The sequence below is a fragment of the Erinaceus europaeus genome, chromosome 10 (assembly GCF_950295315.1).
Source record: "Erinaceus europaeus chromosome 10, mEriEur2.1, whole genome shotgun sequence".
Lineage (NCBI taxonomy): Eukaryota > Metazoa > Chordata > Mammalia > Eulipotyphla > Erinaceidae > Erinaceus > Erinaceus europaeus.
In genome coordinates, this window is record NC_080171.1 from 99,306,457 (window position 1) to 99,320,970 (window position 14,514).

Genomic DNA, 14,514 nt, shown 5'->3' on the forward strand with positions numbered 1-14,514 from the left:
AAGGGGAAAAGGACAACCAATACCAGATGTTCTGTTTATAGCTCTCTTGGTTGTTTTCATAGGCTATTGTTTCCCCTCTGTGAGACTTCTGAGGAAGTGGCTGCTCCAGGACTTTGGTTGTCATCATCTTTTTTGTGTGTTTCTTCCAGGCTTTTGGCAAAGTTAAAGAGCTGGCACTGTCTTAGAACATCCACCCCCCCCCCCATAGTGCTGAGAGCAGGACAGGCAGGGCCCCTGAACCCAGCACCCTTGTTCTTTTCATGTCATTGGCCAGAGGAGTTTGAAACTGCAGCATCAGCTGCTGATTGCACATGAGCCCAGTTACCACTGAGGTCTGGGCAGATGGGGCTTTCTGTTCACTGCCACTCAGTGTCCTCTCTGGGCCCCATCTCTGGCCCAGTGTGTGGACACTCTCACTGGAGCCCACTAGATAACTCAGGGCCACCAGGAAAGGACATTGGAACTGCCATGTAGGACAATGACAATATTTTCCCAGGTTTTCTGGGCTGAGAAATGGACAGAGAAGACGTATTTAACATCAATCAGAATAGACCTTGGAGGCAAGTTTTTTGAATCTCTTTCAGAGATTTTTGGGTAAAAAAAAAATAATCCTGTCACTAAAAGCAGGAAGATAGCCTGGGTAATATCTGGGACACCCTTCCAAGCTGCATGCATTAGTTTATTGCACCTTTTTAGTTAAGGAAGTGAGGACTACAAAAGGTTAAAATTCTCATATAAGATTAATTCAGCCATCTCTGTGAAATGGTGGAAGCAGAATACCATTAGACTCTCTAATCTCATTTCTCTCATGCTGTCTTTCTTGGAGCCTATCAAACAGTGTCCTGGCAGAGAGGCAGTACTGTGGATGCTAAACATCAGAGTCAGTCTCTTTCTGAACGTGCCAAGAGGGTTGTAATGTAGAAAATGTAGCCTACCTCTTAAGGAAGGATGAAAAGGTACTAACCTCACCTTTATTTGCATGTTACAGCCCAGATTTTTCAGATATGTTAAACATGTAATTCCTGTGTACCTTTATGTGTTATTAGAGTTATTTGCATGACAAATGAGAGCAAAACTTTTTAGAAGCTATTTGTATTTGTGAATCTCTGATGTGTTTTCTTTCATGAGCTTGAGGTCCTAAATGTACTAACTAGTCGGAGAGTTACTTGTCTTTTGAGTGTGTTACTGTGCATTCAGGATGCAAATGCAGTAATGATTTTGTCCTTGTTTTAGTTGCTCTTCAACAGTGCATGTAATTTTTCTTATCTGATGTAAGTCTTTGGGATGGGGAGGATAAGGGAAAATATTAGCTACCTCTATGGAGGGAAAAAAGCATGATTATATTTGGCTATTAGATTTTGTTTGTCCTGGCCTGGCCTGGCCTTTTAAAGGGAGGGGTGGGGCCTACCAGGATTTTGAAGGTTTTTTTTTTTTTCCTCCCTTCCTATTTTAAGTTTTGTCTTAATGCTGGTTATTTTTATGTTGAATATTTGGGACAAAGAGGCTTCCTTAAATAAAAGATAATTGAAAGCTTAGTCCCTTGCCTCAAGTTTACTGCAGGGCTTCTATCCCCTTTGGTTATACAAAAATGAAATTATAAATTTCCAGTAACCTTAGAAAATTTCAGTCAATTTCAAATGGCTAAATATTTAATTCAATCATTGTCTCTACTTCCAGGGATGACTCGGGTATTTTTCTTTTCTTTCCTTCTTTATTTTGTTTTCCTATCTTTTTTTTTTTTTTTTTAACTGAGGCTCCATGAAAGCCAGGCTCTGCAATGGCTGCTGAAGACTGTGTCTGTTGCAAGGAGGCTCCCCTGCAGTGAGGAACTGGGGCAAGCCTGTTCATAGCAGCCCTGGTTTCAAATGGTAGTCGGGTTTTTGCAGACGGTTTGTGGTCAGATCGCTATGTATAATACTGATGAAGCATTTTTGTTCCAGCTCTGTCTCCGAAGACCTAGGCTGTAGACGTGGGGATTTCAGTAGGAAACATTATGGATCTGTGGAGCTGGTAAGTTTACACTGTCTGTTCAGTAGTAGTACATTGACTAAGATTTAGAGAGACTCGCCAAGCTCATCAGATCTTTTGTTATATATTTAACTGTTAGGCCATGTGGGTACAATAGAAGTATTAGATGGGAATATATGACAGTTAAATGGTAATTTAACTGCCTATGGTAATTTGATCCTCTTTATCTATTTGTTTTTGTTGTCATATACTTTGAATCTGTATCTCCCAGTTTGTGAAGAATATTCTGTGGCTTTCTGCTTTTCTCTGTTGATACTATATATCATTAAATTAAAGAATTTATGAATAAAGAAAGGTTGTATTGATTTTTATATTATCTTGTTCCCAAAAAAAGTTTATAATTCTAGTTGTTGAGGCTTAAATATTTAAAATACATATTCTGATTTTCTGTACCTTACCTCTCTGGATATGTGATAGGAATTAGTATATTTGAGATTTTTTTTTTCCTGTTGAAATGTATTGACTGGGCAAGATAAGATAACTGATAGGTGCTGGGTATCTGGCATGAATAACCATATTTTCCTTAATGAGAATCACTGAGGCTTCTGTTATGGTTTTAAAAATAGTCTTTCATTTCAAAACGGGCATAATGAAGGCATAGCAGAGCCTCAATTTTTCAAGATGGGATTGTGATGTTTTTCCCAATTGCATGGAAAATTTGAACAGATTTTTAGGGACCTGTGATCATAAAATCCTCTTGATTCTTGTTTGACACTATTAAAATATCAAACTTACTATTTCTGTTTATCCAAAATGAGTTGCATGAACTCATTTGCATAACACCCAAGTATCCCCCCCATTAGTAAAAGTAACATTTTTTCAGAACTTAAGCAGTAGAAAAAAAAAAAAACAGAAACAATTACCAGAGTTGTGTACCTGGAGCATTCTACTTGAATTCAAGGATATGTTACAGATTTAACTGTGTAGCTGGCCTGGGACTGAGCATTCTTGAAAAATATAAAATAAGTATATGACTTAGTCCTTGTTTTTAAGGGTCTTACTCTCCTTCATCTAAGCAAAAAAGATGCATAACATATCTGAAGAGTGACTTTAGTCACATAAAAACACATACATGGGGCAGGGGAATCAGCAGAATGGTTATACAAAGAGACTTTCATACCTGAGGCTCCAAAGTTTCATGTTCAATCCCTTGCACCACCTTAAGCCAGAGCTGTGCAGTGCTCTGGTAAATAAATAAATTATTAAATAAACAAAAAATAAATAAATAAAAACACAACCATGGATTGACTCAATCAATGACTGTCCTGCCAGTCACTGGCAACCCCATGCCAACTGAGACCACAGCTGTCCTGGAGAAGCTTGTGTGTAAATAGTATTCTGTGTGGAAATTGATTAATATTATCGGGGATATGCAGGTAGAGCATAGTGCAGAAAGGGGGGAGTAAAGGGAAGGAACCACCCATTCTAACCAGGGATCTTAGAGAACAGTCTGAAAGGCCTCCTAGGATAGAATGTGGTGGACACATGGCCAAGACAGATACTAGATATTTTCAAATAATGTGGTTTTGGCTGAGGTGTATTTGAATGACAGTGAACTAATGATCCTCAAGAAAGTATGATGTTGCAGTTACTAGCAATGAAGCAAGTGGGCTTGGAAGTCAGACCTGGCTTCTCGCACTGACTTCATCTTTCAGATTTCTCTGAACCTTGGTGGTGCTTGAGAGCTTGGGCTCTAAAACATAGAAGCAAACCAGATGCATAACAACCGATGAATGGTTAAGGAAATAATGGTATGGAATACTACATTAGGATGGAATACTACACAGCTATTTAAAATGTTGAAATCATCTCCTTTGTCTCATCTTGGATGGAATTTGAAGGAATCATGTTAAGTGACAGCAGCCAGAAGGAAAAGGATGAATACCAGATGATTTCACTTATGGGGGGGGGACCTTAAAAAACTACATGAGAAAGGCAAAACACAGGGTGAAAGTTGAACTAGAAGTGGTCTGTTGCAGCAAGGCCAAGGCCATTAGGGGTATGGTTGAGGGAAGGAAGTTAAGAGGGTATTGGAAGCCCAATACATGATGGTGGTGGAAGGCACACTGGGTTGGTTGGTGTGAGTGGTATGCAGATACCTATCACTGGGAAGAGAGAGAGAGAGAGAGAAATTGTGCCCATGGGACAAATATTTTTCAAATTTATTATTTCTCCAATAAAACAATAAAAGGAGAGCTTGGATTCTGAAGTCACTCTGGTTTTATCACTTATAAGTTATATTATCTTGGACTTCTTTTGATCTCAGTTTTCTCACCTAGGAAATGTGGACATAACCACGTGATAGGATGACTAGGAAGATTAAATGAGATTCAGTCCATGTCAACCAGTTGTTACAGTAAGATGAAATTTAGTACCAAATGTAGGACTTTGACTCACAGGTAAAGACTTAGGTAAACCTGATCTAATAAGCCATATGGAGCCCTCGTGAACAGAGCGAGCAGTATTTAGGGGAGATAGCATAGTTATGAATAATGAAATCTTTATTTTTTATTAGTGATTTAATATTAATTTACAACATTATATATCAACAGGGGTATACATCCATTCTCTTTCCACCACCAGAGTTCTGAATTCCCAATCTACTGCAAGCCACCGCAATTCTCCTAAGGTTGCAGACATGGATGGACCATCATCTCTACAATTATCTGTCTACATTTGCACATATTTTCTCCCTTTTTCTTCCTGATCCAATCTTCTCTCCCCCTCCAAGACACTCATGGTAATATTACTACACTATTACTACATTCAGATGTCCCTTTCTTTTTCCTTCTCTCTCTCTGGGTCCTGATGGAACTGGAGTTCAGAGCCCTCTTATCCTCTTCCTCCTATCACTTCTCCCCCACTGGGAGTATGGATCAATATTGTTTTTGGAGTTTTGGCTTCTGTAATCGCAGAAGGTAGGAGTTTTGGCTTCTGTAATAGTTTCTTCATTGGACATGGGTGTTGGTAGGTCAGTCCATACCCACAGCTCATTTCTATCTTTCCCTAGTGAGCCAGAGCTCTGGAGAGGCAAGGTTCCAGGACATACTGGTGAGGTTGTCTGCCCAGAGAAGTCAGAATAGAATCATGACAGCATCTGCAACTTTGTGTCTGGAAGGTAGCAGGACATAAAGTAAGACAAAATGGTTGATGTACAGAAACCAAAAAGTAGGAACAGAGGAGATGAGATTATGGATCTTAGGGTGAAGATCTTAGGTAAGAAGTCCATTTTAGGCATATTTCTAGGGGCCCACAACTATGGTAGTTTTGCTTGAGTTTGTTAGCTAGCATGAAGTTGGATAGAAATATTGTCTGACTTCCATGGACAGACAACCCTACCAATGTGTCCTGGAGCTTCGCTTCTCCAGAGCCCTGCCCCACTAGGGAAAGAGAGAGACAGGCTGGGAGTATGGATCGGCCTGTCAATGCCCATGTTCAGTGGGGAAGCAATTACAGAAGCCAGACCTTTCATGTTCTGCATCCCACAATGACCTTGGGTTCATACTCCCAGAGGGATAAAGAATAGGAAAGCTATCAGGGGAGGGGGAGGGACACAGAGTTCTGGTGATGGGAATTGTGTGGAGTTGTACCCCTCTTATCTTACAGTTTTGTCAATGTTTCCTTTTTATAAATAAATAAATAAAAATAAATATTGTCTGAGGGGGAGCCAGGTGGTAGCACAGCGGGCTAGGCACACATGGTGCAAAGCGCGAGGACTGGCATAAGAATCCCAGTTCAAACCCCCAGCTCCCCACCTGCAGGGGGTTGTTTCACAAGCAGTGAAGCAGGTCCAATCTTTCTGTCCCCCTCTCTATCTTCCTGTCCTCTCTCCATTTCTCTCTGTCCTATCCAACAACAATGACAACAATAACAACAATAAGCAAAGGCAACAAAAGGGGAAAAAAATAGCCTCCAGGAGCAGTGGATTTGTAGTGCAGGCACCGAACCCTAGCAACAACCCTGGAGGCAAAAATGAACAAACAAAAACAAAAAAGAAATATTGTCTAAGGAAATGGTGTCAGAGTAGAGAAAAGGGTTAGAAAGTTGGATTAGGGCAGTGAGTAGCTCCCATTCTTGAAAAAATTATGTGGATAAAATTAACTACTTCTATCCGCCCAACCCAGGGACTATATATATTTAGCACCAGAGCCTATGTAACCTTTAAGTCCCTGTTGGTCTGAATTTGCAGCTCTTGGTCATAGCTGGGAACTTTGCAGGTTGTACTCATTTCAGGACCAGTCTTCCGCAAGTGGCAGGACAGGATACTCTAGCCTCCCTTCAGAGACTGGGGCCATCCTGATCATTGCTGCTTTATGGTGAGGGCAAGGTACTGGCAAGACCCACAAAAGGGCTTCTGATGACATTCCTGATGGAAGTGGCCAGTGGCAGCGCAGAGAGAGGTCCATTACAGGTCTAGTCCTAATGAAACTTTATAGAATCATGGGAACACAGACTATCAGGCTGGGAAGGTAATCAAGAACAGTGATTCTCAAACTTAAGCAGGTATTAGACTCACCTGAAAAGTTTATTAACTGACTTATAAAATAAAGTAATTTTAATGTGTTTTTAAATCTCATGTATCATTTCATACCTTGCCACAGCTGTTATATCATTTTGGAATTTTCCAGTCTCTCTAACTACCAGCGTCATTTCTGTACGGTTGCAGTCAGATTATACATCTAGTTTTGCATTCCTTATTTTTCATGTAATTGTGTTTTATAAATTTCTTCATATTATGTTGTCTTTAAGTTACTATTTAGGTCTTTGCTAGATAACAGCCCCAAAATGAGATTGTCTGTGTGAAAATATCCTTTTGTAAAATTAGGTTGTTTCTGTTTTCCCTGTGTTAGAAATGACACATAGTTGTGGCTGTAATGATTGAGGAAAATCGAGTGAACAAGAGTTTCATTTTTGCTACCTAAGGTTCTCTTGAAACTCTCAGTTTGGTGTTCTAAGGATGGAGATGCTTTCCTCACCTATATTGTTAAATTCTGTGTTCGTGAGAAAATAAGTTTAACTTTTCTTACACCTAATTTGGTAAATATTGTTGGGAAGCCAGAAGCCAGAAGTCAAACTTTGTAGAGGAGTGCCCAGGATTCTATAAACTTGAAATTTTAACATCTACTTCTCCTGATTTTGGATAAATTGGGTAGAAATAAATCCTTCTGGGGGGTCAGGCAGTAGCACAACAAGTTCAGTGCACATGGCGCAAAGTGCAGGACTGGCATAAAGATCCTGGTTTGAGCCCCTGGCTCCCCACCTGCAGGGGGGTGGCTTCACAGGCAATGAAGCAGGTCTGTAGGTGTCTGTCTCTCCCCCTCTCTGTCTCCCCTCCTCTCTTGATTTCTCTCTGTCATATCCAACAACAACCACAGCAATGACGACAACAACAATAATAATGACAGCAACAAGGGCAACAAAATGAGAAAAAAAAAAGAGAGAGAGAGAAAGAAATCCTTCTTAATAACTAAGCTTGGTCATTCAGATCATCATGAGGGATGATTCAGGGTCTTAGTTTCCCAAGTTTAAATTGGGTCTAAATTTGGTAAGAATGTGTAAGTGCAAGTCTCTTGACCCATGGCAGAGTTCCTCAGCACTCACTCAGTACCTCCTTAACGAAGATCCTGCCACTATGTGTTAAGTACTATCCAGACACACAAGGAAAGAAAAAAAGTTATTCAATTTTCATGGAGCTGTAGTCTGGCTTCAGAAATCACTGCTTCGAACTTTGAGTCTGTAGGCTGCTCCTTAACTGCATCCCAGCTGTGTCCCTGCCTTAATCAGGGATTATGTCACTGCAGGGAACAGAGATCCACTCAGCCCAGCTCAAGGATAAAGTAATTCACTGAAAGGGCGTGGGTGAACCTTAGAGAAACAAAGTGCAGCTGGGCTTCATGTGACAGAGAAACTATCAAACAGCTGTTTTCTCTGTTTCTCTCTGATGGCATTTGATTCCTCAACTTGACTTTCCTATGTGTGTGTGTACCATTCATTCTCCTCTCTGCACACTGCCCTCTCCTCAGTCTACTTTTCCCAGTTCTGGTGAGTTTGGAAATATTTTTAATTGTAGTAAGATAAATACAACATAAGATTTCTCATCTACCTTTCAGAAGCATTGAGTACATTTGTAACATTCTGTAGCCATCACCACTGTCCACTTTCAGAATAGTTTTCATCATCTCAAAGAGAAATTCTGCATCAGTTAAACAATAATTATATCATCTCTCCTCCACAGCCCTTTACTGTGCTGTCTATCTTTATGAATTTGTCTGGTCCAGCGACCTCATGGAAAGTGGGATTATACAATAGCTATCCTTTTGTGCTGGGTTTATTTCACTTAGCATAGTATTTTCGAGGCTCATCTATGCTATAACCTAGATCAGCATGCCCTTCCCTTTTTAGACTGAATAGCATTCCGTTGTGTATATACCACCTTTTGTTTATCCATTTACTTACTGATAGACACCTAAGGGGGCTGGGTGATGGCACAACTGGTTGAGTACACATGTTATAATGCACATGTGGTAATTCTGTAACTTTTTGACAGATTCCCAAAGTCATTTTCTTAGTAACCGTCCCATTTTTACATTTCCACCAGCAATGCACAAGTGTTCCAGGTCCTCTACATTCTCACCAACACTTGTTTTCACTAGGCACCTAATGGGCCTGTAGTTGTACCTCATTGTTATTTGGACTTTTCTTTCACTAGTGATTGATGATGTTGAGAAGCTCCCTATATTTGCTTTGTTTGTTTTTGTGGAACCGAGGCCTTGCACATACAAAATTTCATCACTCCCAGGGCAGAGGTATTTTATGTTTGCTTGTTTGTTTGTTTTTCACTTATTTACTCAGACAGATAAATAAATAAATAAATAAATAAATAAATAAATAAATAAATAGTTCTAGAGCTTTCCCCACTCTCATACCATTCCCGGTGGTGCCAGAAATCAAACTTGGGCAAGGCAAAATATACATCCTACCTTGTGAGTTATCTCCCTATCCCCTTCTTATGTGTTCATTGACCATTTGTATAAATTCTCTGAAGAAATGGTATTCAGGTTCTTTGCCCACTTTTTAACTGGGTTGTTTTGATATTGAGTTCTGTGATTTCTGGACATGAATCAATTCTGGACATGAATCTCTTGTCAGACATATGGTTTTCAAATATTTCTCCAATTATTATCCTGGTTGTCTATTTACTGTGTTGACAAAGTCCTTTTTTATCTTTCAACTTTTTATTATATTTATTTATTGGGTAGAGACATTTTAGATAAAAGAAACTGAAAGAAAGGGAGAGACAGAGGAAGGGGGCAGAGAGATACCTGCAGCCCTGCTTCATCACTTGTCGACAAAGTCCTTTGATCCACAAACATTGTAATTGTTTTATGAAGTCCAATTTGTCTATTTTTATTTTATTGCTTGTGCCCTTAGTATTATATCCAAGAAATTACTGCCAAATTCAACATCATGAAGATTTCCCCTGAGTTCTCTTTTGAGAGTTTTATAATTGTAGCTTTTATTTTTACATTGTTGGTCAAATTTGAGTTAGTTTTTATAAGGTGTACCAGTTTTCTCAGCATTTGTTGAAAAAGGCTGTTTTGTCTTGCTTTTTTGTTCTTTGTTCTTTTTCTACTGTATGGTCTAGCACCCTTTTTAAAATAAACTGACCATATATATTCAAGGGTTAAATTTGGGACTTCCTCTGTTATCCCATTGGTCTGTGTGTGTGTGTGTATATATATATATATATATATATATATATATATATATAATCTTTATGTCATAGTAATGTTTTAACATGTGACAAAACAATGCCTTTTTTTCCCTATAAACTTTCATTAGTTGCCCATTGTACTTCAAGATGACCTTTTACTAAACTTTACAAGAACCTGACTATTTCCTGTTCCTTCCTCTCCTACCCTCTCCTACCCTCTCTTATGCTTCTCATGCTTCACAAATATGACCTTATTTTGGTCTCTAGCACACATTTGAGTTTTCCTCTATCCCAAACTCTTTGTACTTATGTCTGTTTTGTTTTGTTTTGTTTCTTATTATTCCTATCTCTGGAATAAGCTTCCCAGTCCTTTTTTAAAGTAAATTCTTCAAAATAATGTTTTATTATATTTTTATTAGTGATTTACAAGACTGTAATATAATAGAGACATAATTCTACTCTACTCCTACCACCAAAGTTCTGTGCCCCCCGACAGGACCACCATAGTATCCAAAGGTCACAGATATGGGTTGGGTACATATATTTAGTTTTTTCTTTTTTCAAGTTCCTGTGTTTCAGTTCTCCATGTTCCACATATGAATGAAACCATAGTTGTTCTTCATTTACTTACTTACTTCAGTTAGCATAATCACTGACAATACATCCACTTTATTCTAAAAGACACAATATAGTCTTTTTAAATTGCTGAGTAGTACTCCACTGAGTATATGTCTCATGATTTATTCCTTGACTCATTTTTATTTCACTTTTAAAGACTCCCCCTCACCAACTCTAAGTATTTCGCATAGGGTTTTTCCCCCCTCTGATATTTTAAACTTTTGATCAAGAAAATGAAAAGGCACACATAGAGAAGTACCAGTCCTTCTCAAGTTGGTAGAGTGAGATGACCCAGCCTTCCTTTGGAGAGTGGGGCAGTCCTTCTTATTGCTAGTTTATAATGAGATGAAGGTGCTAGGAGAGGCCCCTAAAAGGGCTACTAAGGGCATTCTCAGTCTCCCCAGTTCTTTTCATGATTGACCTTAGCATAAACACTGCTTTCTTAGAGACCTCCTCAACTGCCTTATGTAAAGTAGTTCCCTTCCCTGTTAACTCTCTAACTCAGCATCCTACTTACTTTCTTAATAATGGTTATCACTGTATTTATGACACTTATTTATTTGCTACTCTTTCACCCACTGGGGTAAGGCTGGATCTTTGTCTGTCTTTTCATTGTTTGTCTGGAAACTGGCACATAGTAAATTCTCAGTAAAAAAAAAAAAAAAAGCTTTATTTATTATTGGATAGAAACAGAGAGAAATTGAGATGGGGGATAGAGAGAAGGACAGAGAGACACCCACAGCCCTGCTTCATCACTCATGAAACTTTCCCCCTGCTAGTGGAGAATGAGTGCTTGAACTTGGGTCCTTATGCACTGTAATGTGTGTGCTGAACCAGGTGTGCCACCGCCTGGCCCCCCAAAATTTTTAGTAGTATATTGAACTCTAGTTCCTAATACCTGTGGTTTTACAGATCCACCATTCACTATTTATTTTTGGCCCTAATTTCAAATTCCCCAAATGAAAATCACAGATTAATTCTTCTGGTATCTGTCCCTGGTTCAGATAGTTGTGTTTGAGTTAGTGGGGTCATGTGGCTTAAACATGGCCTTCTAGACCCATCTTCTTAGTAAAAACTTCAGATAGGGATGATTGTCTCTGAAGAGGGTATAGATGCAAAGTTGTTTTAAAGGAACCTCCAAATCTGTCTTTAACATTTCCTCCTACAGCTTTAAAAAGTTGAAACTAAAAGCAGCTGGTGAAAATATCTTTCCTTGCTAGTGTACTTGTTATTCTTAGAATATTCTTTTAATCCTGTAAGCAAAGATGCAGATTATAAGCTCCCTAAAAGTAAGAAGGATGACTATCACTGTATCCCTAGTATCAAGCACAAATTAAATTTTGATTGACTGAATGACTCCCTTTGAGGGAGTTCCAAAATTAGAGAGTAACCCATTTAAATGAAGGAAAGAAACAAGCTGGTTTGATTCCTGCCCCCAAGTAGTTGCGCTTATTAGCTTACAGTACATCCATTGAAAATGTATCCATTTTTCTTCTTGGTAAATTAAAAGACTGGTCACTCATGGCAGAGCATTATAACCAAAGCACAGTTATTAAACTATGTACCATCCTTTATCACTGTATATGGAAACCTGTCAGGAAAAGCATAAGATTGTTTGTAGCTTTTATTGATTTTTTTTTCTTGGCCTTTGACTCACTGGGTAAGAAACTGTTGTGCTGTGAATGATAAATGATATAGGCATGATACAGACCTCTCCCCTGCCCAGCTGGCTGCTGATTCTCATATAACCTATATCTTGGATAAGACAGGTTGTTGGAAAAGTCATGACACATTTTTGCATAGAAAAAATGTGTCATGACTTCTCAAGTAACCCAATATATTATCCATTTCTTTCTCACCTTGTTTCTTTTCTTTTTTTTTAAAGATTTTGTTTATTTATTTATTTTCCCTTTTGTTGCCCTTGTTATTTTATTGTTGTAGTTATTGTTGTTGTCGTTGTTGGATAGGACAGAGAGAAATGGAGAGAGGAGGGGAAGACAGAGAAGGGGAGAGAAAGATAGACACCCGCAGACCTGCTTCACTGCCTGTGAAGCGACTCCCCTGCAGGTGGGGAGCCAGGGGCTCAAACCGGGATCCTTAGGCCAGTCCCTGCGCTTTGCACCATGTGCGCTCACCCCACTGCGCTGCCGCCTGACTCCCCTCACCTTGTTTCTTAATGACTCAAACCTACTTTGGGTAAGGTGTGTGTTCCCCCTACTATATAGGAGAGAAATATGCAAATGGTTTTGTTGTTATGAACTTAGGGTATTATCAAAAGAATAGTTGACTATTGCACCAAAATAAAGGACAATGGTGGAGGAGGACTTCAGTGTGTGTGTGCTGGGGGGTGTTAAAATGTTTTGGAGAAAACTGAGAAATTTTACACATGTACCAACAACTGTATTTACTGTTTACTGTAAATCATTAATCGCCCCAATTAGAAAAAGATTATCTGACTACACTGTCTAATAACTATCAAAAGAACAGCCTACCATGAACTTGTTTGACATCTGCAGATTTGAACATTGGAGGTTTTGACTATTTGAAGACTCTTGAAGTCTGATATGTAGTCTTTTTGTTTTCAGACGTGACTTTGAATTATGCCTGTGGAGCTCTTGGTTTGTGAGTGATTTAATTGCCTGTCCAGGGGTCCCAACACAATGCAGTGTTGTTCTCTATTCCAGGTTGAGGAGGCTTTTGTGTCATAGACATACTATGGGAGAAAATATATTCTGTGTTATATCCCCAATTCGAGAGTTAAGTGATGGCACCAGAATTTTTCCCTCAAGAAGATCAGAGACATGAAGGGCAAGGAAAATATTGGGCTGTCAGAGAAACCATGATGTGTTTTTCTGTTTCTCTATGCAAAATAGCATCATGACTTCTGACAACCCAATAGTTCACTTGGGTAGTGTGCTGCTTGACCACATGCATGACCCAGGTTCGAGTCCAACCCCCATCTCATTGAAGTTCATTAAAGGAAGCTTCAGTGCTGTGGTCTCTTTCTCTCTCTCCCTCTCTGCTTTTTTTTTTGTCTCAATCTAAGAAACAAGCATTAAGATCTCAGAATTCTTTTGCTAAGATCTTGATATTTAACTAGCTTGTGCCTAAGTTTTATATAGCATGTTGACTTATTTAGGTACTTCAAGGCGTAACATTAAGAGTATTTGCCAGTAAATTAACATGACTTAAAACTGTAGGTGCCTTTTTGGATATTTTTGTTGCCTTATGGGTGATTAGTATATGCTGATTATGAACCTGTTCTAGGCTGAAATTATTGCATCCATTTTCTATGATATAGAAATTTGAGATCTCAATCCTATAATTATTTATGCATTAGAATGAAAACCATAAATCTCCTAGTGTGATTTTTATTTTTCTCTTATTATTATTGGTTTTAACATTTACTGGATGCTTACTGTAGGCCAGTCACTGAGCTAAGTACTTTAGATACATTTACTTATTTAACCTTTGGAAATAATTGTAGGAGGTAGGTATTATCTGATTTGCCTCACATTGTGGGTGCTTGGAGATATTTGTGAATATTGAATGGGTTACCATTTAACTAAAGAACTCTGAGAGGTCCCACAGCCAGCGAATATAAAGGTGACACTTAAATCCAGGTCTGACTCCAAGAACCCCTGTGTCTAATCTCTTAGTCCAGGAGCCAGTGCTCTGGTAACCCTGCTGCTTTAGATGGTTTTTCTAAGGAAATTGGGTTGGTGATTAGAGTAAACACTTTTACCATTTATCAACAGCATAGCGTATATTTGAAGTTTTAGCACAAACATATAATCCCAGACTCTTTTCTATCCAAATCTTAAAGCTTAGTTTTAAGAAGACTGTTCATAAAGACCTGTCAATGCCCAGGTTTAGCAATCACATGGGAAGCAATTACAGAAGCCAGACCTTCCATCTTCTGCATTGTATAATGACCTTGGGTCCATACTCCCAAAAGGGTTAAAGAATAGAAAAACCAAGGGAGGGGATGGGAGTTCTGGTGGTGGGAATTGTGTGGAGTTGCACCCCTCTTATCCTATGGGTTTTTTTTGTTTGTTTTTTGTTTTTTTCTTTCCTCCAGGGTTATTGCTGGGCTCGGTGCCAGCACCATGAATCCACTGCTCCTGGAGGCCATTTTTTCCCCCTTTTGTTGC

General features: G+C 39.0%; 1 protein-coding gene across 8 annotated transcripts in view; it reads left to right on the forward strand.

The window, feature by feature from the left end:
- GARNL3 (GTPase activating Rap/RanGAP domain like 3) overlaps positions 1-14,514 on the forward strand; it is a 229,909-nt gene that overhangs the window by 48,788 nt on the left and 166,607 nt on the right. For 7 of the 8 annotated variants that reach the window (XR_009552095.1, XM_060200172.1, XM_060200173.1 and 4 more), the window contains one exon: positions 1,941-2,010. Coding sequence is in view for 6 of the 8 variants with exons in the window: in XM_060200172.1 (XP_060056155.1) it covers positions 1,941-2,010 (70 nt within the window). In the remaining 2 variants the exon portion in view is untranslated. Of the gene's footprint in view, positions 1-616; positions 957-1,940; positions 2,011-14,514 lie in introns of those variants that run through there. The other variant, XM_007528843.2, reaches the window with a different exon arrangement.